Here is a 25,268-nt window from a genome sequence, read left to right as displayed (position 1 = left end):
CTGTTCACATTTCAGTATTTTTTTACTAAGGCCTCATGCACACGACCGTATGTATTTTGACCTCAGCCGTGTTAGCCCCCCCATATCAAAATTTTTGAACAAAATATGTGTAGTTGGTTAGATCTTTGTTAGATCAGGTTAGATCAATTGTTCTTTGCGTTAGATCTCATACAGAAGTAGAGATATTAACAGTTATTTGCAGGGGGGGCTAACCCGTCATCAGCCCCCCTTATCAAAAAACTGACCAAACAATTAGCTATTTTGGAAGATATTTGTTAGATCAGGTATGATCAACTAGTTGTTTTGTTAGATCTCACATAATTGCAGACTTATTAAGTGATTAATGAGGGGGGGCTAGCCCCCCCACATGCAATTTTCAGGTAAAATTTGATGCATACTAATAGGCCTTCATTAGATCCGGTAAGATCAAGTGGTTTCAACGTTAGATCTCATTTAATTACAGAGATATTTCACATAAAAATACAGATATTAGGTAGTATTAAATAGGGGGGCTAGCCCCCCCACATGCAATTTTCTGGTAAAATTTGATGCATACTAATAGTCCTTCGTTAGATCCGGTAAGATCAAGTGGTTTCAACGTTAGATCTCATATAATTTCAGAGATATTATGGATATTTGGTATTACGTCAGGGGGGGCTAGCCCCCCCACATGCAATTTTCAGGTAAAATTTGATGCAGACTAATAGGCCTTCGTTAGATCCGGTAAGATCAAGTGGTTTCAACGTTAGATCTCATTTAATTACAGAGATATTTCACATAAAAATACAGATATTAGGTAGTATTAAATAGGGGGGCTAGCCCCCCCACATGCAATTTTCTGGTAAAATTTGGTGCATACTAATAGGTCTTCGTTAGATCCGGTAAGATCAAGTGGTTTCAACGTTAGATCTCATATAATTTCACAGATATTATGGATATTTGGTATTACGTCAGGGGGGGCTAGCCCCCCCACATGCAATTTTCAGGTAAAATTTGATGCAGACTAATAGGCCTTCGTTAGATCCGGTAAGATCAAGTGGTTTCAACGTTAGATCTCATTTAATTACAGAGATATTTCACATAAAAATACAGATATTAGGTAGTATTAAATAGGGGGGCTAGCCCCCCCACATGTAATTTTCTGGTAAAATTTGATGCATACTAATAGGCCTTCGTTAGATCCGGTAAGATCAAGTGGTTTCAACGTTAGATCTCATATAATTTCAGAGATATTATGGATATTTGGTATTACGTCAGGGGGGGCTAGCCCCCCTACATGCAATTTTCAGGTAAAATTTGATGCAGACTAATAGGCCTTCGTTAGATCCGGTAAGATCAAGTGGTTTCAACGTTAGATCTCATTTAATTACAGAGATATTTCACATAAAAATACAGATATTAGGTAGTATTAAATAGGGGGGCTAGCCCCCCCACATGCCATTTTCTGGTAAAATTTGATGCATACTAATAGGTCTTCGTTAGATCCGGTAAGATCAAGTGGTTTCAACGTTAGATCTCATATAATTTCAGAGATATCATGGATATTTGGTATTACGTCAGGGGGGCTAGCCCCCCCACATGCAATTTTCTGGTAAAATTTGATGCAGACTAATAGGCCTTCGTTAGATCCGGTAAGATCAAGTGGTTTCAACGTTAGATCTCATATAATTACAGAGATATTATGAATATTTGGTATTTTACGTCAGGGGGGGCTAGCCCCCCCATATGCGATTTTCAGGTAAAATTTGATGCAGACTAATAGGCCTTCGTTAGATCCGGTAAGATTAAGTGGTTTTAACGTTAGATCTCATATAATTATAGAGATATTTCACATAAAAACACAGATATTAGGTAGTATTAAATAGGGGGGCTAGCTCCCCCTTATGTAATTCCTAATATCCATAATATTTCTGTAATCATATGAGATCTAACATTAAAACCACTTGATCTTACCGGATCTAACAAAGGCCTATTAGCCTAAATCAAATTTTACCATTAAATTGCATGGGGGGGGGGGGGGGGGGGGGGGCTAGCCCCCCTATTTAATACTACCTAATATCTGTGTTTTTATGTGAAATATCTCTGTAATTAAATGAAATCTAACGTTGAAACCACTTGATCTTACCGGATCTAACGAAGGCCTATTAGTCTGCCTCAAATTTTACAAGAAAATTGCATGTGGGGGGCTAGCCCCCCCTGACATAATACCAAATATCCAAAATATCTCTGTAATTATATCAGATCTATCGTTGAAACCACTTGATCTTACCGGATCTAACAAAGGCCTATTAGCCTAAATCAAATTTTACCATTAAATTGCATGGGGGGGGGGGGGGGGCTAGCCCCCCTATTTAATACTACCTAATATCTGTGTTTTTATGTGAAATATCTGTGTAATTAAATTAGATCTAACCTTGAAACCACTTGATCTTACAGGATCTAACGAAGGCCTATTAATCTGCATCAAATTTTACCTGAAAATCGCATGTGGGGGGGCTAGCCCCCCCTGACGTAATACCAAATATCCATAATATCTCTGTAATTAAATGAGATCTAACGTTGAAACCACTTGATCTTACCGGATCTAACGAAGGCATATTAGCCTGAATCTAATTTTACCAGTAAATTGCATGTGGGGGGGCTAGCCCCCCTATTGAAGACTACCTAATACCTGTGTTTTTATGTTAAATATCTCTGTAATTATTTGAGATCTAACGTTGAAACCACTTGATCTTACCAGATCTAACGAAGGCCTATTAGGCTACTTTCACACTAGCGCTTGATCGGATCCGTTCTGAACGGATCCGATCATATTAATGCAGACGGAGGCTCCGTTCAGTACGGATCCGTCTGCATTAATAACTTAGAAAAATTTCTTAGTGCGCAAGATGCCTGAGCGGATCCGTTCAGACTTTCAATGTAAAGTCAATGGGGGACGGATCCGCTTGAAGATTGAGCCATATGGTGTCATCTTCAAGCGGATCCGTTCCCATTGACTTACATTGTAAGTCTGAACGGATCCGCTCGCCTCCGCACGGCCAGGAGGACACCCGAACGCTGCAAGCAGCGTTCAGCTGTCCGCCTGTCCGTGCGGAGGCGAGCGGAGCGGAGGCTGAACGCCGCCAGACTGATGCAGTCTGAGCGGATCCGCTCCATTCAGACTGCATCAGGGCTGGACGGAAGCGTTCGGGTCCGCTCGTGAGCCCCTTCAAACGGAGCTCACGAACTGACCTATGAACGCTAGTGTGAAAGTAGCCTTAGTCTGCAACAAATTTTACCTGAAATTTGCATATGGGGGGGCTAGTTCCCCCTTATGTAATACCAAATATTTATATCTCTATAATTATATGAGATCTAACGTTGAAACCACTTGATCTTACCTGATCTAACGAAGGCCTATTAGTCTGCATCAAATTTTACCAGAAAATTGCATGTGGGGGGGCTAGCCCCCCCTGACGTAAAATACCAAATATCCATAATATCTCTGTAATTAAATGAGATCTAACGTTGAAACCACTTGATCTCACCGGATCTAACGAAGGCCTCTTAGTCTGAATCAAATTTTACCCGAAAATTGCATGTGGGGGGGCTAGCCCCCCTATTTAATAATACTACCTAATATCTGTGTTTTTATGTGAAATATCTCTGTAATTAAATGAGATCTAACGTTGAAACCACTTGATCTTACCGGATCTAACGAAGGCCTATTAGTATGCATCAAATTTTACCTGAAAATTGCATGTGGGGGGGCTAGCCCCCCCCTCATTAATCACTTAATAAGTCTGCAATTATGTGAGATCTAACAAAACAACTAGTTGATCATACCTGATCTAACAAATATCTTCCAAAATAGCTAATTGTTTGGTCAATTTTTTGATAAGGGGGGGCTGATGACGGGTTAGCCCCCCCTGCAAATAACTGTTAATATCTCTACTTCTGTATGAGATCTAACGCAAAGAACAATTGATCTAACCTGATCTAACAAAGATCTAACCAACTGCACAAATTTTGTTCAAAAATTTTGATATGGGGGGCTAACACGGCTGAGGTTGTATTTTGCGGTCCGCAAAAAACGGATCCGCAAAAAACACGGATGACGTCCGTGTGCATTCCGTATTTTTCGGAACGGAACAGCTGACCCCTAATAGAACAATACTATCCTTGCCACCACTCCTGTCTTTTATTTAGAAGCTGTGACAGTTACAGATCTGCAGCAGAAAGGGCATGTCCCCTGAACTATGCTAGTGAAATAGCTGCAGCAGAGAGGACACCCCCCAGACAAAGCACATCCCCACTGAGCTAATGGTTTAAAATAAATCTAGCAGAGCAATGAGATCTCTGGATCCATGTAAGGTACAGGGCTGCTTCTAGCTTTGTTAGGCCCCATGCACACGGCCGTGTTTCACGGCCGTGTGCGGGCCGTGGAACCGCGGCCTGGATGCCTCCTGAGAGCAGGAGCGCACGGCGTCACTGGTTGCTATGATGCCGTGCGCTCCCTGCTGCCGGCACAGTACAGTAATACACTGGTATAGATCATACCAGTGTATTACTGTATTGCGGCGGCAGCAGGGAGCGCACGGCGTCATAGCAACCAGTGACGCCGTGCGCTCCTGCTCTCAGGAGGGATCCAGGCCGCGGTTCCACGGCCCGCACACGGCCGTGAAACACGGCCGTGTGCATGGGGCCTAAGAAGGAAATTTTCACGTGCAGTATGATGCCTGATATTTATTTGTTATATCAATCATGGGACAACCCCTTTAAGCCACACCTCCTTACCACTACACCACTCCCACTTGTCAAGCTGGAAATCCAATACAGATAAATGAAGTGCAGTGGATTATTTGCTGTCTGAAACTTGATACAAGATTATGTACTAGAAATGCAGCCTCACATTAGTAAACTTGTTATAACTGAACTCAGCGGTTGTGTGGAAGGGTCAGAACAAGATGGCTGGATTATTATTTTATGCACTTATATAGCGCTACTATATTCCGCAGCGCTTTACAGACCTTAGCGTCACACTTTCCCCAATGGGGCTCACAATCTAAGTTCCCTATCAGTAAGTCTTTGGAGTGTGGGAGGAAACCAGAGTACCCGGAGGACACCCATGTAAACACAGGGAGAACATACAAACTCCATGCAGATGTTGCCCTTGGTCGAATTTTAACTGAGGACCCCAACGCTGCAAGGGACCAGTCCTAACCACTGAGCCACCACGCTGCTCTGGATCATCAAGTACTACATATTCAGATCATTTCTATATTGCACCACTCTAGATTATGGGTTGTGTCTGGTGTAGCGGTTGAAATGAATGGGATGCCCTGCAATACTGGACACACCCTATGAATAAGAGTGGCGCTGTTTTACCTATTTCCGATGCAGGTCTTACATAAAACTATAAAGCATTTTGTATGGCTTGGAACAGTAAATAGCACAAAGCGACAAAAAGGGTGCAAGGTTTACCTGATATAATGTTGGGTCATCATCTATAAGGTAAAATAAGTAGCAACAAACAGAGAAAAAAAAAGAATCATTATTTCTTGTATGATGCAGAACGAAAAATTACAAATCCATTTATTTAATCTACGGGACATTTCAGGCCCACATGTATTTTGCAGCGGACGCCTCGTAATGGGCAGATTCAAATGAAAACATTTTATATACAGATTTTTTTTAAATCTGATATGGACAGGGTCTAATAGCTAGTGTGTTAATAAATGGTCAGGATTATCATAGCGCACGGTCATCAATGGTCATAAGAGTAGAGAACCTGCATGAAGACAATTGAAAACAAACTGCTGACAAAAATCTACTACTGTCACTTTAAATTGTAATATTAGTTTTCTCATAATTGCCCTTACCTATTAACACTGGCCATATACATTATATTTAAAGGGATTGTTCCTCCCTGGGGACCTTTTCTGCAGAGCCCTCACCCCCAGGTTGGCCAGACCTGCAGGTCTCAGGTCTCCCATGCGTCATGTTTGGGTCACGTGGTGCATGAATGACACATGACCACTGTGGCCAGTTGGCTGCAGTGTCCACATGACCGAATGTTGACGCGGGTAGATCCAAGACCAGCGGCGTCCAGGGGGCAGCAATGGAGCTGGAACCCAGCTGTGGGGTAAGTATGTTTCCTACAGTGGGTCCAGCCTTGCTTGGGGGTCTGCAGAAAAGGTCCATATGGGTAAATAACCCCTTTAAAGAGGACATTCAGTTAGAAACTCAATCATTCATATAAAGATTTCCCCCAGATCATGACAGACTGAACCACTCAAGATTAAAGGGGCTGTCCAGCTGGGTCACTGTCTCCTTTCAGCAGTCATGCCGCCCCCGTCCTATAAACTTCCAGATGAATGGGGGTCACAGTTGCCGCTGCGGCCAATGACTAGTCTCAGTGGTGATGTGTCCCCCAAGTGGCACATTACTGCTGGGGCACGTGCCGCATGGAGACATGTCACCAATGAAGCCCGTCATTGGCTGCAGTGACACACATGACCGCATCCATCCAGATGTTTACAGAATGGGTGCCTGGAGACTGTTTAAGGAAAGGGGTTAACAGGCAGGGGTTAAAAGTTTTAAAAAAATCTGCAAAATTGAACAACCCCTTTAAAGGCTCTGTTCTCATCAGCATTGTTTCTTCCGGATTGGGGTCCATCACACAATAGACATTGCAGCACCCTATGGTCCCCACTGACTTTTAGTGGGGTCTATTGAGTTCCACAGAGGTGTCTGTCATTTAGCCAGGAAAAACATTACTGCAGGCAACACTATATTTTTCTTCAAATATGATGGAAAATCTAGATAGAGCCTTCATCTCAAATGTGAACAGAGCCATAGTCATACAAGGTGACCCATTTTTAGGGGACAGCCACAAGTGACATACACGCTGTGGATTTTCTGCAGCAGAATTGCATGCATAAAATCCACAGCATTTGCAATAGCAGCAAAGATGATGAGATATTCACACAAAGCACGCAGAGCAGGTTTTAGCGCTTATTTCACCTTTTGCCACACCAAGGGTAAAAAGCTGCAACAAACTCAAAGCATTTCCGCTATGAAATTCACAGCAAAATCTGCACCATTTGTGGAAAAGGCCTTATGTTGCCGTAGAAGGGACTGAACAAGACTCCATGACCCTGATCTTGATTTTATGCTTTTTAATGATGATTATTAAAGGGGTTGTCCCACCATAAGCACATCTTCTATCCCTGCCGTCGGACCCTCACCAGTCATGAGTACAGGGTCACGGAATCCCTGGCGTAAATGAAGCGCCGGCATGCATGTGCGACTGCTGCCTCATTCACCTTCATTGTTGTGATCGATGGGAACTCCAGTGGTTGGACCCCCACCAATTAGTCCCTTATCAACTACTCCATTGATAGGCGATAAGTTGTTATGATGGGACAACCCCCTTAAAAATGAAATAATATAGTTATGTCTTTAGTAATATACCACAATTAACAACTAATGGCCAGAATGGCGAAGAATGCTTTGTGATTGTGTTGAGAAAAGAAAAATGGAAACCTGATGGATCCATTACAATGGGGATCTGTTCCATGAATAAAAAGGATCATGTAGGATCACAATGGATCCTGTCATAGATCCTGTAAAGACAGATTCATCTGTCTGTATCTGCAGCACTTGATGTGGTACTTCCTTACCTGGTGACTGTGGATCAGATACACGGAATAGGGTGGCTGGGGTAGGTCTGCGTCTCCTGATCTAGAGAGAGAAAATAATGTTTATTAACATTTAAACATTCAACTAGACGGCCGACAATTTATTTCCAAGCTCAGTATTACCTTTACCTTGGGGAGCAGTAAGCCCTTTTGCCCACAAAGTGGCAGTAATGTTTACTTTTCTCTACCAGCAAATGATGTAGGCAACTATAGTACTGCCTCCATGTCTCTACCTGTTTATAATGTAGGCACAGATAGTACTACCTCTTTGTCTCTCCCTGTAAATTGTATAGGGGGATACTATATCTACTTATGGAGCGTGTAATTGGTTTGAGGAGTCTTATAGGCCAGGCAATGCTCCCCTGGAATTCTGATAGTGCTGCCTCCCGTCCCTCGATGTAATAATCAAACCACATAGATCACTGCCTCCCTGTCCCTCCATATAATAATCTGGGCAGAGATGGTACTACCTCCCAGTCTCTCCCTGTAATAATCTAGGCACAGGTAGTACTGTGCTCTTTTATCTCCTTGTAATGATATATACATTGATAGTGCTGCCTCACAGTCTCTCCCTGTAATAATCTAGGTATAGGTGGTACTGCCCTGCTTTATCTCCCTGTAATGTTCTATACAATGATAGTGATGCCTCCCTGTCACTCCATGTAATAATTGAAGCACAGATAGTACTGCCTTACTGTCCCTCCATGTAATAATCTAGGCAGAGATGGTACTACCCCCCCCCCTGTCTCTCCCTGTAATAATCTAGGCACAAGTAGTACTGTGCTCTTTTATCTCCTTGTAATGATCTATACACTGATAGTGCTGCCTCCCTGTCCCTCCATGTAATAATCTAGGCAGAGATGGTACTACCCCCCCCCCCCCATGTCTCTCCCTGTAATAATCTAGGCACAGGTAGTACTGTGCTCTTTTATCTCCTTGTAATGATCTATACACTGATAGTGCTGCCTCCCTGTCTCTCCATGTAATAATCAAACCACATATATTACTGCTTCCCTGTCCCTCCATATAATAATCTGGGCAGAGATGGTACTACCTCCCAGTCTCTCCCTGTAATAATCTAGGCACAGGTAGTACTGTGCTCTTTTATCTCCTTGTAATGATCTATACACTGATAGTGCTGCCTACCTATCGCTTCATGTAATAATTGAAGCACAGAGAGTACTGCCTCCATGTCCCTCCATGTAATAATCTAGGCAAGGATGGTACTATCTCTCTGTCTCTCTCTGTAATAATCTAGGCACAGGAAGCACTGCGCTCCTTTATCTCCCTGTAATAATCTATACACTGATAGTGCTACCTCCCTGTCCCTCCATGTAATAATCGTAGCACCGATAGTACCGCCCCTGTCCCTCCATGTAAAATTCTGGGCAGTGATAGTATTACCTCCCTGTCTCCCTGTAAAAACCTAAGCATAGATAGTGCTGCCTCTCCATGGAATGATGTATGATATATGCACAGACAGTATTACTCCTATGTTGTGTGACACGTCGCTGTATAGCCTCAAAATTACTGTGTGAAGAGTGGTGCTGCATTCGCTAAGGCTACTTTCACACTTGCGTTTTTGCTGGATCCGGCAGAGTTCAGCAAAAACGCTTCAGTTACTGATAATACAACCGTCTGCATCCGTTATGAACAGATCCGGTTGTAATATCTGTAACATACCCAAGACGGATCCGTCATGAACTCCATTGAAAGTCAGCGGAGGACAGATTATTTTTCTATTGTGTCAGAAAAAACTGATTCGTCATGCCGGATCAGTCTTGCTCCACGTCCCAGGACAGAAAGCAAACTACAACATGTTGCGATTTGCTCTCCGGTCTGGGAACACAACTAAACGGAACGGAATGCATTTTGGAGCATTTCGTTTTGTTCAGTTTTGTCCCCATTGACAATAAATGGGGACAAAACTGAAGCGTTTTTTTTTTTTTTTTCCAGGTATTGAGACCCTATGACTGATCTCAATACCAGAAAACTAAAATGCTAGTGTGAAAGTAGTCTTATTTATGCACATGGCAGTAACCAATCAACGATTTCCAAAAGTCAAGGAGGAAGAACGGATGGCTGCTACGCTTAGAAACTGGAATATGAAAGCAAGTGGATTTCACTAAGAATAAGAATCAATATGTAACGGGTAACTGGCAGAAATATTGTGTGGGGTGGGTGGACTGCAGTTGAGTTGAATGGAGCTGAGCGGTAATACCAGACTTTTCTCAAATAGTGAACAATACCTTTAAGTTAATCAACACTGATTTCTTTACCCTATATTATACTGTACGTAAACACTTTATACATTAACCTTCTTATATAAGGAAACAGTGGGCCTTTTATATGGCACAAAGAGCAGCATTGTGGTACCTATTATATGCCTGCATGTTCCTAATTACAGACCCAGCAACATAATGGCATAGAACAGTACATACTGAAGAGGAACCAAGCAAACTGCAGCTCGTAATAGGCACATGACAAATCAAACATACTCACAACTGTATGTATAGGCGATAGGCACGGAGGAGGTAATACAGTGTAAATATTACTCATATATTCCGAGACTAATCAGTATGGGTGACCTTTGAAGGTAATGACAGCTTCAGTGTGACACTTGATTGACTAGGAAGTGTATCCACATCAATATCTATTTATGTCCTAATCTTATTTTGTGATTTTTGTGGTTGAAAAAGAAATTATAGGAAAACTAAACTGTCCATACTGTACATAGTAGTTTCACCTACATCCTTGGTCACTGAGATACTGTGCCATCCCTAAAGGGGTTGTCAGGTGTATAAACCCATTTTCAAATAATCTCTCTCTCATGTTCTTGCATTACATGGACTACCCACTGATTTATAATGGAACCTGTGTAATACTCAATGTCCCCTGTGGTGGTGCTGCAGGGAAACTGAATACTTGTAAGGCTACTTTCACACTTCAATACTTGAAAAAAAAAATGTTTCTATTTAATCCTCATGCATTCTGAATGGAAAGAGATCCATTCAGGATGCATCAGGATGTCTTTTGTTTTGGCAACTTTCCATTTTGTGACCAGACACAAAACCGTTGCAAGCTGCGGTTTCGTGTCCAGTCAAAAACGGGAAAAAAAACTGCATCCGGCACTGAAAGCAATGTAAGTCAATGGTGAGGAGCCTAAAAAAAAACGGATCCATCACCCATTGACTTTCAATGTATTTAGTGACAGATCCGTTTTGATTTCACACAGCCGCATCCTAACGGAACGGATGCATCCTGATGTGCAAAATCAAAACGGATCCATTTAATTCTGGTATTGAGAGCCTCTGCCGGATCTCAACACCGGAATTAACAACGCAAGTGCGAAAGTAGCCTTACTCAATTCCTCCACAGATTACAGATGATTACTCGGATCTGCTTATAGCCTAAAGCAGTCAATGGCTTTAAAAGGGTTTTCCAGGTGAATATTTTATAAAAATGGGTCAGAATGGGTGAAAAAAGTGGAGAGCAGTGTCAGACCAGCAGCAGCGGGGGTCAGTGACATGAGTAATGATTATTTGTTATTTTTTACCCATTCTGCCCATTTTTAAAAATATTCCCCTGAAAACCTCCTTAATTGTAATGTCTGCAATTAAAAACAATCTCTACTGGTTATTCATATGCACCAATTATTGCTACACATCATCAGAATGAATCAAATTGCATGCAGAATCATAACATGTTGCAAACCCAGCCTGAAGGGCTTTTTACACAAGTTTATCCATTTTGCGGTCCGAAAATCACGGATCCGCAAAATACAGATGCGGTCTGTGTGCATCCTGCACTTTTTTAATGGCCCCATTCTAGCAATGCCTAGCCTTGTCCGCAAAACAGACATGTTCTATCCTTTTTGCAGGGCTGTCGAACAGACATATGGATGATGACAGCACACAATGCAATGTTTGCATTTTTTGCCACTCCAAATTAATAGGTCAGCGTGCGATACGCAAAAACTGTGTCTTGGACGTGGACCAAGATACGGTCGCGTGAATAGCCCCTGAGGCTGAAAAGGGACATTGAATGACTGCCAATACCATGTAAAGACTTTTTACCATGGGGACAGCTTGACCTCCGCTAACATCCCTTGTTGAGGGAAACACAGTATGGACGGGTTGGGTTTTTACCTGTCTGAGATAAGCGGCATCTGATGGGTTTTTGGTAGATGCTTATCTCCTTTCCTACATGGAAATAACATCTACTATGAACTGAACCTGAATGTACAGGTCAATGGGAGGGTCAAAGAAGACACAAATCAGAACTACAGGGAGTGCAGAATTATTAGGCAAATGAGTATTTTGACCACATCATCCTCTTTATGCATGTTGTCTTACTCCAAGCTGTATAGGCTCGAAAGCCTACTACCAATTAAGCATATTAGGTGATGTGCATCTCTGTAATGAGAAGGGGTGTGGTCTAATGACATCAACACCCTATATCAGGTGTGCATAATTATTAGGCAACTTCCTTTCCTTTGGCAAAATGGGTCAAAAGAAGGACTTGACAGGCTCAGAAAAGTCAAAAATAGTGAGATATCTTGCAGAGGGATGCAGCACTCTTAAAATTGCAAAGCTTCTGAAGCGTGATCATTGAACAATCAAGCGTTTCATTCAAAATAGTCAACAGGGTCGCAAGAAGCGTGTGGAAAAACCAAAGCGCAAAATAACTGCCCATGAACTGAGAAAAGTCAAGCGTGCAGCTGCCAAGATGCCACTTGCCACCAGTTTGGCCATATTTCAGAGCTGCAACATCACTGGAGTGCCCAAAAGCACAAGGTGTGCAATGCTCAGAGACATGGCCAAGGTAAGAAAGGCTGAAAGACGACCACCACTGAACAAGACACACAAGCTGAAACGTCAAGACTGGGCCAAGAAATATCTCAAGACTGATTTTTCTAAGGTTTTATGGACTGATGAAATGAGAGTGAGTCTTGATGGGCCAGATGGATGGGCCCGTGGCTGGATTGGTAAAGGGCAGAGAGCTCCAGTCCGACTCAGACGCCAGCAAGGTGGAGTTGGAGTACTGGTTTGGGCTGGTATCATCAAAGATGAGCTTGTGGGGCCTTTTCGGGTTGAGGATGGAGTCAAGCTCAACTCCCAGTCCTACTGCCAGTTTCTGGAAGACACCTTCTTCAAGCAGTGGTACAGGAAGAAGTCTGCATCCTTCAAGAAAAACATGATTTTCATGCAGGACAATGCTCCATCACACGCGTCCAAGTACTCCACAGCGTGGCTGGCAAGAAAGGGTATAAAAGAAGAAAATCTAATGACATGGCCTCCTTGTTCACCTGATCTGAACCCCATTGAGAACCTGTGGTCCATCATCAAATGTGAGATTTACAAGGAGGGAAAAGAGTACACCTCTCTGAACAGTGTCTGGGAGGCTGTGGTTGCTGCTGCACGCAATGTTGATGGTGAACAGATCAAAACACTGACAGAATCCATGGATGGCAGGCTTTTGAGTGTCCTTGCAAAGAAAGGTGGCTATATTGGTGACTGATTTGTTTTTGTTTTTGAATGTCAGAAATGTATATTTGTGAATATTGAGATGTTATATTGGTTTCACTGGTAAAAATAAATAATTGAAATGGGTATATATTTGTTTTTTGTTAAGTTGCCTAATAATTATGCGCAGTAATAGTCACCTGCACATACAGATATCCCCCTAAAATAGCTAAAACTAAAAACAAACTAAAAACTAATTCCAAAAATATTCAGCTTTGATATTAATGAGTTTTTTGGGTTCATTGAGAACATGGTTGTTGTTCAATAATAAAATTAATCCTCAAAAATACAACTTGCCTAATAATTCTGCACTCCCTGTATGGTTTGGTCAACACACATCTACAGTATCTGTTGCCTTTGTCCTGTTTTTTTGAAAAAAGGGTTTGCTATAATATACAATATTCTCACTCGCAACCGTCTGTAATCACAACATTCTCCTCCTCCTCCTCCTCAACCTGTAAGTCATGGTCCATCTCTATAGCTGAAGCATGGATATCTACGTAATGAACATAGGAATCCTAGCTGTATGGATGCACATGGATCCCTCCTGCAGACCACTGTACCACTATACCAGTACAAAGTGGGGGAGATTTATCATAAGGGGAATGTCTCAAGGGAGTTTTGCTGGAGTCTGCAGTAATGCAATTTGCACCCAAGTTAGGGTCCATTCACACGTCCGTAGAATGGGTCCGGATCTGTTCCACAACGTTGCAGAACGAATCCGGACCTATTCATTCTCTATGGGGCTGTCCATATCCGCATTTCCGAAGCGCGGCCCCGATCTTCCGTTTCGCGGCTCTTGAAAAAAATAGAACATATTCTATTCTTGTCCACAATTGCAATACACTACGGATGTGTGAATGGACCCTTATGAAATGTTGCACGCTGTTTGATTAATTTCTTGCATATTTAAGTCTAACACATCTGACTTGAGATGTTACTCCACTTTCTACACCACCCCTTCGCTAAAGTAAGACTGTGACCATTTTTGTGACTTTTTAAAAAGTTACAGTTGATAAATCTTGCTAGAAGGAGTTGTTCAGGATTTTCTCCTTTTTTTACTTTGAAGTTTCTCCAGTGGTACCTGTGAAAAAGGTCAGGGGCAGACTGGGAACTTAAAGTGGCTTTGGAAAAACTTAAAAGTGGCCCCATGTTGTAGGGACGGGGGGTCCAAATTGACAGAAGGTGGGGCAACACAAGTAGGCAGCATCAGCAAGACCATAGCGCAAAATCAGCATCCCATCAGAACCATATACCACAGAGCAGCAGAATATACTGCCCCAAAAGCTGGTCCTCTGTGGTGGCCATCAATAGCTACCATTTTCTGTCCTCCTGCAGTTGTCTCTGATTAAGATATGGAGCAGCGGCTTAGGAGTTGAGATGCAGGCCATAGCAGATGAATTCAGAAAGGCATGTGAGGTCTCTGGCCGGGTACATGAGTACCTGATTCTCACAACATTATTACTGAGAGCTTATTATGTACCTGGCCAGGGGCAGAGAGGAGGGCTCGGGTGGCCCTCTGGGCATTGTCCCACCGGCAAATTTCCCTGTAAGGGCTATGGCCAATTCGCCCCTGGAAGAGATCTATACTAATCTGCTTCCTGCCAGTCCATGGATCCTGGGCTGTCTTCACTGGACTTCCAGTCCTCACATGTAAACTTCCTGCAGTGATTTGGCTTCAGCAGTGACGTGCCTCCAAGTGGCATGTCACTGCGGGGTCACATGACAATTGGGATCACGTCACTGATGAGGCCAGTCATTGGCTGCAGCTATGCACATGACCTGGTCTGTGCAGGACATTTACATACAGGGACAGGAAGTCCAATGAAGACAGCCATAGAGCCCAGGTAGCAGGTAAGTTTAGCTCTTTTCACAGGCCCCCCTGTAGCTGGCCAGCTAAGACCTGTCCTAGGTTGCTAGTATAGCTTATATGTATATACAGCTAAACCTGCCAATAGCCTTAATACAGTTCCTATGTTTATGTGTTAAAGACAAAAGCAGAGTTATTTACTGTGACATGTTTTGGATGTCATATAACTGTTATATGTTGTGTTCACAGAAGCAGAAAAAGATAATATGCCTTTAAAACTCATTTTGTAATGTACGGTAAGATCAGTGACACAGCAGAAAGTAGAGTGTCAATCTGTTGTTGCTGGGCAGAAGTCTAGACCAATCACAGCCAGCTTCTCACACAGCCTGTCTGGGAATTCCCTCAGCTCCTGCTGCTAGAATCATTATTCACCAGAGACAGGAGCTGAAGAGACATTCACTCCACTGAGAGCTGAGTTTTATGGAAACTATATATTGGTATTTAAAACAGTTATATAATGTTCATATTGTTAGTATTGTGTTTAGAACTGAATACTGAACTAGATATATATGTGTTTACTTACAGTTCCACCAATTGCAACCATACAATTGCAAATACATATTGCAAGCTACAAATTGCAAGCTTTCAGATTCCATATTGCAATCCAAAGTGCACACAACCATACCAGATCATACTCAACCAATCCGCAAATAGTCACTGCTAACTGTATACTGCAATTGAACTATCAATTAGACCTCAGAGATACCTCTCAGAGAGATCATAAAGTGCTTAAATAACTTAAAGTGAGAGAACAGATACGGAAGAGAGAAATATATCCACCATTTTATGTTGAATGACAAGATTGAACAGTTAAACCACCATCTTATGCATACCGTCATTTTGTGATATCCTTTTAACATGTGTTTTGTACATGGATTATCTGCTGCGGAGGAGGCAGTGTTATATGAAGAAAAGTTGAAGTTAATAAAGAAGTTATTTCAAGCATTTGGTGTGCTCTTTAAACCTACTGTTTCCATAGAACGGCGCTAGAGGAATTACAGAGTAATAGTCAGTCTGGTTATACTAAAAGACAGAGATATCCAAATGCCACAGCGCAAAAGGCACTTCATAGTACTGTGCCTGCCAAACCCCCTAAGGAGTGATTTAAATAAAATAAATCCTGGACAACTCCTTTAAATCAGCAAGACAGGCTAACTACACCTAATTTCCCAACTATTTTTCAAAACTGTTGTAAAATGCAAAATGGTGCAATTTTTCCCCCCCCAAATAAACCCAAAAATTTGCAAAGCCCTATTGCGACATTTTGAAGCCCAAATTCTGTAGTGCTGAGCTTGAAAAATTCTCCCCAATATCTCTACACAAACACCGCAGTCACAGGCCAACACATACAGAGCTGAGCTGTACAAACAATTGACAGGGAAGTTCAAACAATGCAGGAGTCATAGCTCAAGTAAAAGATCAACAAACACAGAAGATCCTTGTCCATGCGCAGCAAAGCTTGCAATCTGGACTGCCAAAGCCGATCATTATTGTCACGTACCGGTGACCAGACCGGCCCACCGCGTCACGTGACAAGGGTTGCCCAAGCCCTTCAGGCCGATTCACCTCACACGCTGTTACGCTCTACCCTGGGCCGCAACTTAAGCATAAATCGCCACCTGAAGCCTGCAAGCACACCCACGCACTAACACGAAACTTTCACTGCCACCACCCTTCAGTTTTAAGGTCGACAGGACACCCCTGAGTGTTCCACTCGCAAGCAGACACCCACACGATATCAAGCCTCACGGAAAAACAACATACAGCCTCAGACTGCACACACACTCTTCATGGAGCTAACAGGTTCTTAAGGTTGCAAGACAAACCATCAAACGTTTAGGTTTAATGTATAAAAAATAGACAGTACTTGGTTACAAAAAATGATTAACAAGAGACATACATAAATGGCAAACAATTGTAAAATATAAAGGAGAAAACAAGGAAAGTTCTAATACTTAATATTTGTGGGGTAAAAGTCCTTTCCTCCCAGGAAATTTGGGCAGAGTAATGGTGTACAAACCAATTAGATTGGATCTCCCACTTTTTGACACCCAAATATCCAGGGATTGCATTTTTATGCATTTCCTCCAGGGGCAGGCCTGAGGGGGATTCTCACTCCCACCTCCGGATCAGCCTCTCTGGGCCAGGCTATATTACCCATGCAGCCGGCCCCCTGGCCAACTAGGGAACAGGTATGAAAATATCAAAAAGATAGTTTCACAGTTGGCCTGGTGAAGATATAGACCCCAGCGCTTCTTCATAATTCATATCTCATCGTTCCGAGTCTATCAAACGCTACACGTCCAGGACACTCGGAAGATGAGATCCTTATTTTAAGAAGGCGAGTTGATATACCATGTCTGGTGTCCATGCCCCCATCATACCAGAGATGATAAGCTAGATTTTGGGGACATCCGATCGCTCCTGAACAAGTTATGAAGGATTACGGATTATGGTTCATGCTCCGGTTAGGAAGCCCCCATGCTGACCCAAGGCGCCGAAGAGTCTGCTGTCCCCTGTCCCGAGTGTGACCAGCAAACGGGCCCATCCTCGTTAGCATCTCTGTGCTAACTACCCCCCGGGGAGCAGGCTGCTGTTTTCCCAGGTATGAGGCAGACATCTCGGCCTATATGCAGCCTTAAACCCAGGGGCGTAGCTAAAGGCTCATGGGCCCTGGTGCAAGAGTTCAGCTTGGGCCCCCCTTCCCTCAGTGCTCTGTGGTCAGGGGCCGGGAAGCATATAGCCTTTGTGCTGCCTGAGGTAAAAATTTAAACTACAACCCCATGCCAAATTATTGAACTAACCCCTTCCCTCCAGCCCTAGGTGTAACTTGACCAGCATTTCTATAATACCAGTGTCTTCTTATGCAGCACAAGGGTCTTTGGGCCCCCTCAGGCTCCTGGGCCTGGTAGCGACTGCTACCTCTGCACCCCCTATAGCTACGCCCCTGCTTAAACCAATTCATCAATGGCTGCTGGCCTGGCAACACAAATACATAAATACATTATATATATATATATATATATATATATATATGGAGTGCAGAATTTTTAGGCAAGTTGTATTTTTGAGGATTAATTTTATTATTGAACAACAACCATGTTCTCAATGAAAAACTCATTAATATCAAAGCTGAATATTTTTGGAAGTAGTTTTTAGTTTGTTTTTAGTTTTAGCTATTTTAGGGGGATATCTGTATGTGCAGGTGACTATTACTGTGCATAATTATTAGGCAACTTAACAAAAAACAAATATATACCCATTTCAATTATTTATTTTTACCAGTGAAACCAATATAACATCTCAACATTCACAAATATACATTTCTGACATTCAAAAACAAAACAAAAACAAATCAGTGACCAATATAGCCACCTTTCTTTGCAAGGACACTCAAAAGCCTGCCATCCATGGATTCTGTCAGTGTTTTGATCTGTTCACCATCAACATTGCGTGCAGCAGCAACCACAGCCTCCCAGACACTGTTCAGAGAGGTGTACTGTTTTCCCTCCTTGTAAATCTCACATTTGATGATGGACCACAGGTTCTCAATGGGGTTCAGATCAGGTGAACAAGGAGGCCATGTCATTAGATTTTCTTCTTTTATACCCTTTCTTGCCAGCCACGCTGTGGAGTACTTGGACGCGTGTAATGGAGCATTGTCCTGCATGAAAATCATGTTTTTCTTGAAGGATGCAGACTTCTTCCTGTACCACTGCTTGAAGAAGTAGGACTGGGAGTTGAGCTTGACTCCATCCTCAACCCGAAAAGGCCCCACAAGCTCATCTTTGATGATACCAGCCCAAACCAGTACTCCACCTCCACCTTGCTGGCGTCTGAGTCGGACTGGAGCTCTCTGCCCTTTACCAATCCAGCCACGGGCCCATCCAGCTGGCCCATCAAGACTCACTCTCATTTCATCAGTCCATAAAACCTTAGAAAAATCAGTCTTGAGATATTTCTTGGCCCAGTCTTGACGTTTCAGCTTGTGTGTCTTGTTCAGTGGTGGTCGTCTTTCAGCCTTTCTTACCTTGGCCATGTCTCTGAGCATTGCACACCTTGTGCTTTTGGGCACTCCAGTGATGTTGCAGCTCTGAAATATGGCCAAACTGGTGGCAAGTGGCATCTTGGCAGCTGCACGCTTGACTTTTCTCAGTTCATGGGCAGTTATTTTGCGCCTTGGTTTTTCCACACGCTTCTTGCGACCCTGTTGACTATTTTGAATGAAACGCTTGATTGTTCGATGATCACGCTTCAGAAGCTTTGCAATTTTAAGAGTGCTGCATCCCTCTGCAAGATATCTCACTATTTTTGACTTTTCTGAGCCTGTCAAGTCCTTCTTTTGACCCATTTTGCCAAAGGAAAGGAAGTTGCCTAATAATTATGCACACCTGATATAGGGTGTTGATGTCATTAGACCACACCCCTTCTCATTACAGAGATGCACATCACCTAATATGCTTAATTGGTAGTAGCTTTTCGAGCCTATACAGCTTGGAGTAAGACAACATGCATAAAGAGGATGATGTGGTCAAAATACTCATTTGCCTAATAATTCTGCACTCCCTGTATATATATGTGTGTGTGTGTGTGAATCACACCAGAACATGTTACACCAGAACACCATAAAACATATATTATGACAGCAAACATTATAATAACTAGGAATAAGGCGGTCCTTATTCCTGACAATGATCAGCACAGCATACCCATAATTTATCTTTCGGTTTTCAGTTCACAAATTGACCTCGCAGAGAATTAGACATGAGGCATTTCAGATAGAGGCTTAGTGCAGCCCCCAGTGCTGATAAGAACTTCCACAGCCTTCATAGAATCACCTTCACCACCCAACACCCAGCTGAAGTGACACCAGTAACCATTCAGTCACAGCTTGTCAGGTAAATTCTGCTAATTTTGCTGGGAGGAAATAACTAAGAACATTGGGTGTCATTTACTAAGCGCACCATGCCTGTTTTAGGCATAAAAAAATTCACAAGACCCCTTTTTGCATTTTTTTTTAATTCCGGTGCAAAAATATTTTGTCACACAGGACATTTTTTATGCTACATTTTGACACTTAGGAGTGGTGGTTGCCAGGCAGGGACTTCAGCCCTGACAAATTTACCATCAGGAATAAAAGAGGAGTGAAAACTACTCCAAGCATGGCTCACAGTTCTGGAGGTCTACCTTCATTAAAGGGGTTCTGCAGCTTTTTTTTTTTACTGATGATCTCTCCTCTGGACAGATAATCAGCATCTGATCGGCGGGGGTCCCTGTTTGAGAAGGCAGTGGTGCCGCAGCCTTCTCCCTATTTCCAGCAGGTCCAGTGACGTCGCGACTAGAATCACTGGCCTAGGCACGGCTAAGCCCCAATAATTTGAATGGGGCTTAGCCGCAGCCAGGCCAATGATACTAGTCGTGACGTCACTGGGCCAGAGGTAAACAGCAAGAAGGCCACAGCCCTACAGCCAGCACCACTGCCTTAAAAAAGCTGACTGGCAGGGGTCCCAGGTGTTAGACCCCTGCCGGTCATATGCTGATGATCTATTTAGAGGATAGATCATCAGTAAAAAAAAAAAAAAAAAAAAAGCTGCAGAGCCTCTTTAAATTAATGGATGTCCATTAATTTGACTTGGTGCAATGTTTGGTCCCTTTCAGGCGACCAGTAAACATGAATGAGTTATTAAACAGACCGCAAATCGATGGCATCTGTGTGGTACCGATTTTTATTGCTCACCCATTTATGAATGGGGAGACTTGCATGAAAATTGGACCTAAATGGTGCATACTGCTATTTTTTCTGCATGGACTAAAGGTCCATACAGAAACCTACAAACCTGAAAGAGTCCATTGACTATAATAGGTCAGTGTTCAGTTTGGGCTCTGTTCGTTCTTCACTCGGGCAGACATACACATTGCTCATCTGTATGAGCCCTTATGCTTCATTAACACTGTGGTAATAGCTGCTGAAAGGAATGACTTAAGGACTGTCTTTTTTAAACCGTTTTCAAATACCTATAGTGTCCTATATTCAGGACCCTCATCTATTAGCTAGACTGGAGTGACTATAAAGAGTGTTTCTTCCTCTGGAGAATCCACACATGTCTGTAATGCGTGATTTACAGCAGAAAATAATACTTACTGCCAGGACTCCCTCACCAAGGCCAGGACAAGGCACTTTGGTTCCCTAGTCGGATAAGGAATATTGCTGATCCCCCTCCTCCATCCCAAGACTGAAAAGCAGTTCATAATAACAGTGATTAGATCATAGGTAGAGAAGAGTTTAAAGGGAACCTGTCAGCAGATTCATGCTGCCCTAACCATGGGGAGATCGAGTTACCAACATACACCCTCATTACAAAGAATTATGGTATACTTCAAAATGCTGCAACATTTCAGAGAAAGCATTGATTTAAATAGAGCCTGGGTCCCCTGGGTGGTTTCTCTCTGGCCTCTCTCCACTGAGCTTGGATTCATTTATAGGTTCCCTGTTGACAGGTTCCCTTTAAGAAGACACTGCTTGCCTGTTTAAGTGAACAGGTTAATGTGCCAAATTCTAAGGCAAGTACCTGGCGTCCAGTGGTTTATTCATCTCCTCAGAGTCTAGAGTTCTTTGACCCCCCCCCCAATCACTGACCCACAATTAGGGTGGCAGGACCTGACCTGCTAATTAATATAGGGCCAAGCCCAGAACCCTTAGATACAGACCCCCATATCCCCTTAACAAATACAGAACACAGACCAGGCCTCAGTAAGCAATAGTATGCTTCTGTGTGCAGCATTGTAGCTCAACTCATAGACTTGAGGACCTGCACACATATGGTCATATGACCACAGGTCCTTTAACAGGAATAAAGATCATTCACACATATGGGCTTTAGGGATTGTACACATCAGTTTTATCACTTTTTACTGCAATTCTCATTAAATTCCTACAACACAAAATTGTGCTCCTCAATATTTGTTGCAAGGTGGTGCCCTAGGTACAGTGGGTACTGGGGCGATGAGATGGATCTGGAACAGCCTCAGGCAGACCTTGAGCTGAGGGAGAGACCACAGGAGAGATGTGCCATGGCAGACTGACCCAGGCCTATGCATGGCCACGTATGACCAACAAGAGCAGAAATAGGCTAGAAATGAAGAAACACAGGACTTCTGGTAACAGTGCATCATAAAGGTGGTCACCTAACCAGAGGGGGCACAGGTACGAACTGACTAGGACTGTGATTTAGCTCCATTGAATCCAAGGTTACAGATCTATACAGGTCGATAACACCGAGGAGGAGTTGTTTGTGCACAGGCAGCCCTGTAAACTGGGAGGTGGTGACTGTACCTTTACAGTAGCTGCCCTAGGGAAACTGTGTGGTGTACTATCTGATGCAGGGGACCTGTGGATGCCCTTCCCACCTACAAGACTACTGTGTAAACAGGAGACATCTGAGAACATGACAGGTGATCCCAAGGCAGCAGAAGACTTGGTGGCAGACCATGCCATGAAAGAGTTAAGTCATGGCACTACAATTACAACTGTTGTGGAAAGATCCTTCTACTCTAAGTGAGTGTCTTAACATCAGCAGTCATGTAGTGATGGACTACACCATCAACCTTCAAGCCAAATATTCCGGCCAGGTCTATTCCTGACGGCTGATACAGTACGTGAGAACCCCAATTGTCTACATGCCCCCTACTTGCCGAAGGATGCCATTAATGGCTGGGGGCTGGATGAACCTGTTAACTTGAGAGTGCTGACTCTTCTGAGTGTAAGGGGATGCCCCAATAAGGACCGTGAAGGCACTTAGCCACTCCTTGTAGTACACTGTATCCTTGAACTGTGCACAACCACTGAATTAACTGGTGACTACCGTTATGTTCTGCCATGCTATATCATATTGCACTGAACACAGAAGTGTATGTGATGATTAATATCCACTTTATTGCAGGCATGATATTTTATTTGAGAACTGCTGGTGATAACACTGTGTGGTGGTGGGCATGCAGGGTGGCAGAGATCAGGAGACACACATACAGACAAAGTAGCATTGTGTGCTAGCAACTTGTATATAAAAACTGTCCATTGCTATTAATAGCAGCCGAGTTTATCACAATTTTTGTGCTTTTGTTTGTCCTCTAGCTTTTTGAGGAATGACCACAGGTTCTCAATGAGCCTGAGATATGAGAAGTTTTCTGGAGTTCTCCTGCTGGAAAAAGCATTGTTCATCACCAAATTGTCCCTGGATTGTTGGGAGAAGTTGCTCTTGGAAGATGTTTGATACCATTCTTTATTGATAGCAGTGTTCTTATGCAACTTGGATGAGAAGCAGTCCCAAAAATGGTCTTAGGGTGCTTTTTCCAGCATGATGGAGCACCATGTCTAATGGCTTGGTGAACAAAACATTGAAGTTTGGGTCGTTGGCCCAACTCCCCAGATCTCAATCCAATTGAGAACCTGTGTTTAATCCTCAAAAAGCAGGCGCACAAACAAAAACACAGTAATTGTGATAAACTCCATGCACTGATTAGGCAAGAATGGGTTGCCATCAGTCAGGATTTGACCCAGAAGCTGATATCTAGCATGCCACGGCAAATTACAGAAGCCTTGAAAAAAAGGAAATATTGAGCCTTTACATATTTGATGTATTTGTCACTAAAAGTGAAAAAAACTTAAAAAACATATGAAATGCTTATGATTGTACATCAGTATAGAAACCATAGAAACTCCTAACAAAAAGATCTAAAAACACTAAAGCAGCAAACTTTCTGAAAACCAAAATTTGTGTCAGTCTCAAAACTTTTGGTCATGACTATACAGTGGCATGCTAGATTATTGAAGCCAATGAGTTTGTTACTATGTAATGTCTGATTTTGTTTGTACACAGGGGCAGACTGGGAATTTTAAGTGGAAAAATAACTAAAAGTGGCCCCATGTTGTAGGTGGGTCCAAATTGACAGAAGGTGTAGAAACACAAGTAGGCAGGGACAACACAAGTAGGCGGGGCCAGCAATACCTTAGTGCAGCAAGAAAATACCGACCCAACAAAACAAAATACTACAGCGCAGCATAAAATACTGCCCTTGCAGAACCAAATACCATAGTACAGCATAAAATACTATGGCCTACTGCAATATTAAATTTCCTAGCATTAATTAATGCGTAGAGCTTCAGGTCATTATGTACTTGTCCGACAGCCATGAGGAGGGTTCAGGTGGCCCCTTGGGCATTGTCCCACCGGGAAATTTACCTGTAGGGTGTATGGGCCCTTTTTGTACATGTTCCCTGCAGACTATGTTGGCGCTAGATAAATATAGATTATTTTTCCTTAATAAATTGTGTTCCCTCCTTTATCAACCGGATTGATCCTTTTTTGTAGCTTGGTGTAATACGTCTTTAAGTACCCTACCCAGCGTTCTTGTGAAAATAATCTGTGCCAGAGGCGTCTGGCAGCTACTCATCTTTGTTGTCATTGATTAGCATTAGCATCATGTTTGTATTACCTAGCAGACATGATCTTTGTTCTGGATTTGACTTATTAGGAGTAGAGTACTCAGTTGTCTTTAAAGGCTGATGCACACAGCCGTAAATGTTTCACGGTCCGCAAATTGCGGATCTGCAAAAACACGGATGCCAGCTGAGTGCATGCCAGCATTTACTTTTTAACTATTGAAATTTCCTATCCTTGTCTGCAAAATTGACAATAGGAGACTTGTTCTTTTTTTTTTTTGGTGGGGCTGCGGAACAACCGTGCGTTGTCTGGATCTTTTTGGGCCCTATTGAAATGAATGGGTCTGTATCCAATCCGCACAAAATGTGGATACAATGTGGACCAAACATACGATCGTGTCCATGAGCCCTAATGGAAAAAATTGAATCCAAGGCAATAGGTTATATGTCATCATCTTATAAGTGGGTGCAGGTATACCATATAAATAGGAACAGGGGGGTCACTTATTAAGGGTATTGCAACTATTTCAGTCCAAAAAAATAGTCACAAGTCCCTTTTTTAACCTGAACTAAATATTGGCACACGGCCGGTTTCACATCGTGTTCGGCAGCTGGGCTGGATGGGGGAGGAGCAGGGACATGTTGGGGGGGGGTCATGGTTGGGCCGGAACTCCTGGAAACAGGTGTGAATGTTGGCAAAAAACTATCTAGTCGGGCTGGAGTAGTTTTTACTCCTGGTGCACAGACCGCCA

General features: G+C 42.9%; 1 protein-coding gene across 1 annotated transcript in view; it reads right to left on the bottom strand.

The window, feature by feature from the left end:
• Window positions 1-25,268, bottom strand: part of PPP1R1B (protein phosphatase 1 regulatory inhibitor subunit 1B) — a 79,361-nt gene that overhangs the window by 28,546 nt on the left and 25,547 nt on the right. The window contains exons 2-3 of the mRNA XM_044298994.1: window positions 7,665-7,725; window positions 5,464-5,486 (exon numbers count right to left, since the gene is read on the bottom strand). Coding sequence (XP_044154929.1) covers window positions 5,464-5,486; window positions 7,665-7,725 — 84 coding nt within the window. The remainder of the gene's footprint in view (window positions 1-5,463; window positions 5,487-7,664; window positions 7,726-25,268) is intronic.

Source organism: Bufo gargarizans, chromosome 6, assembly GCF_014858855.1.
Source record: "Bufo gargarizans isolate SCDJY-AF-19 chromosome 6, ASM1485885v1, whole genome shotgun sequence".
Taxonomy (NCBI): Eukaryota; Metazoa; Chordata; class Amphibia; order Anura; family Bufonidae; genus Bufo; species Bufo gargarizans.
Note: the sequence above shows the minus strand (reverse complement) of the source record. Positions and strands in the feature narration are given on the sequence as shown.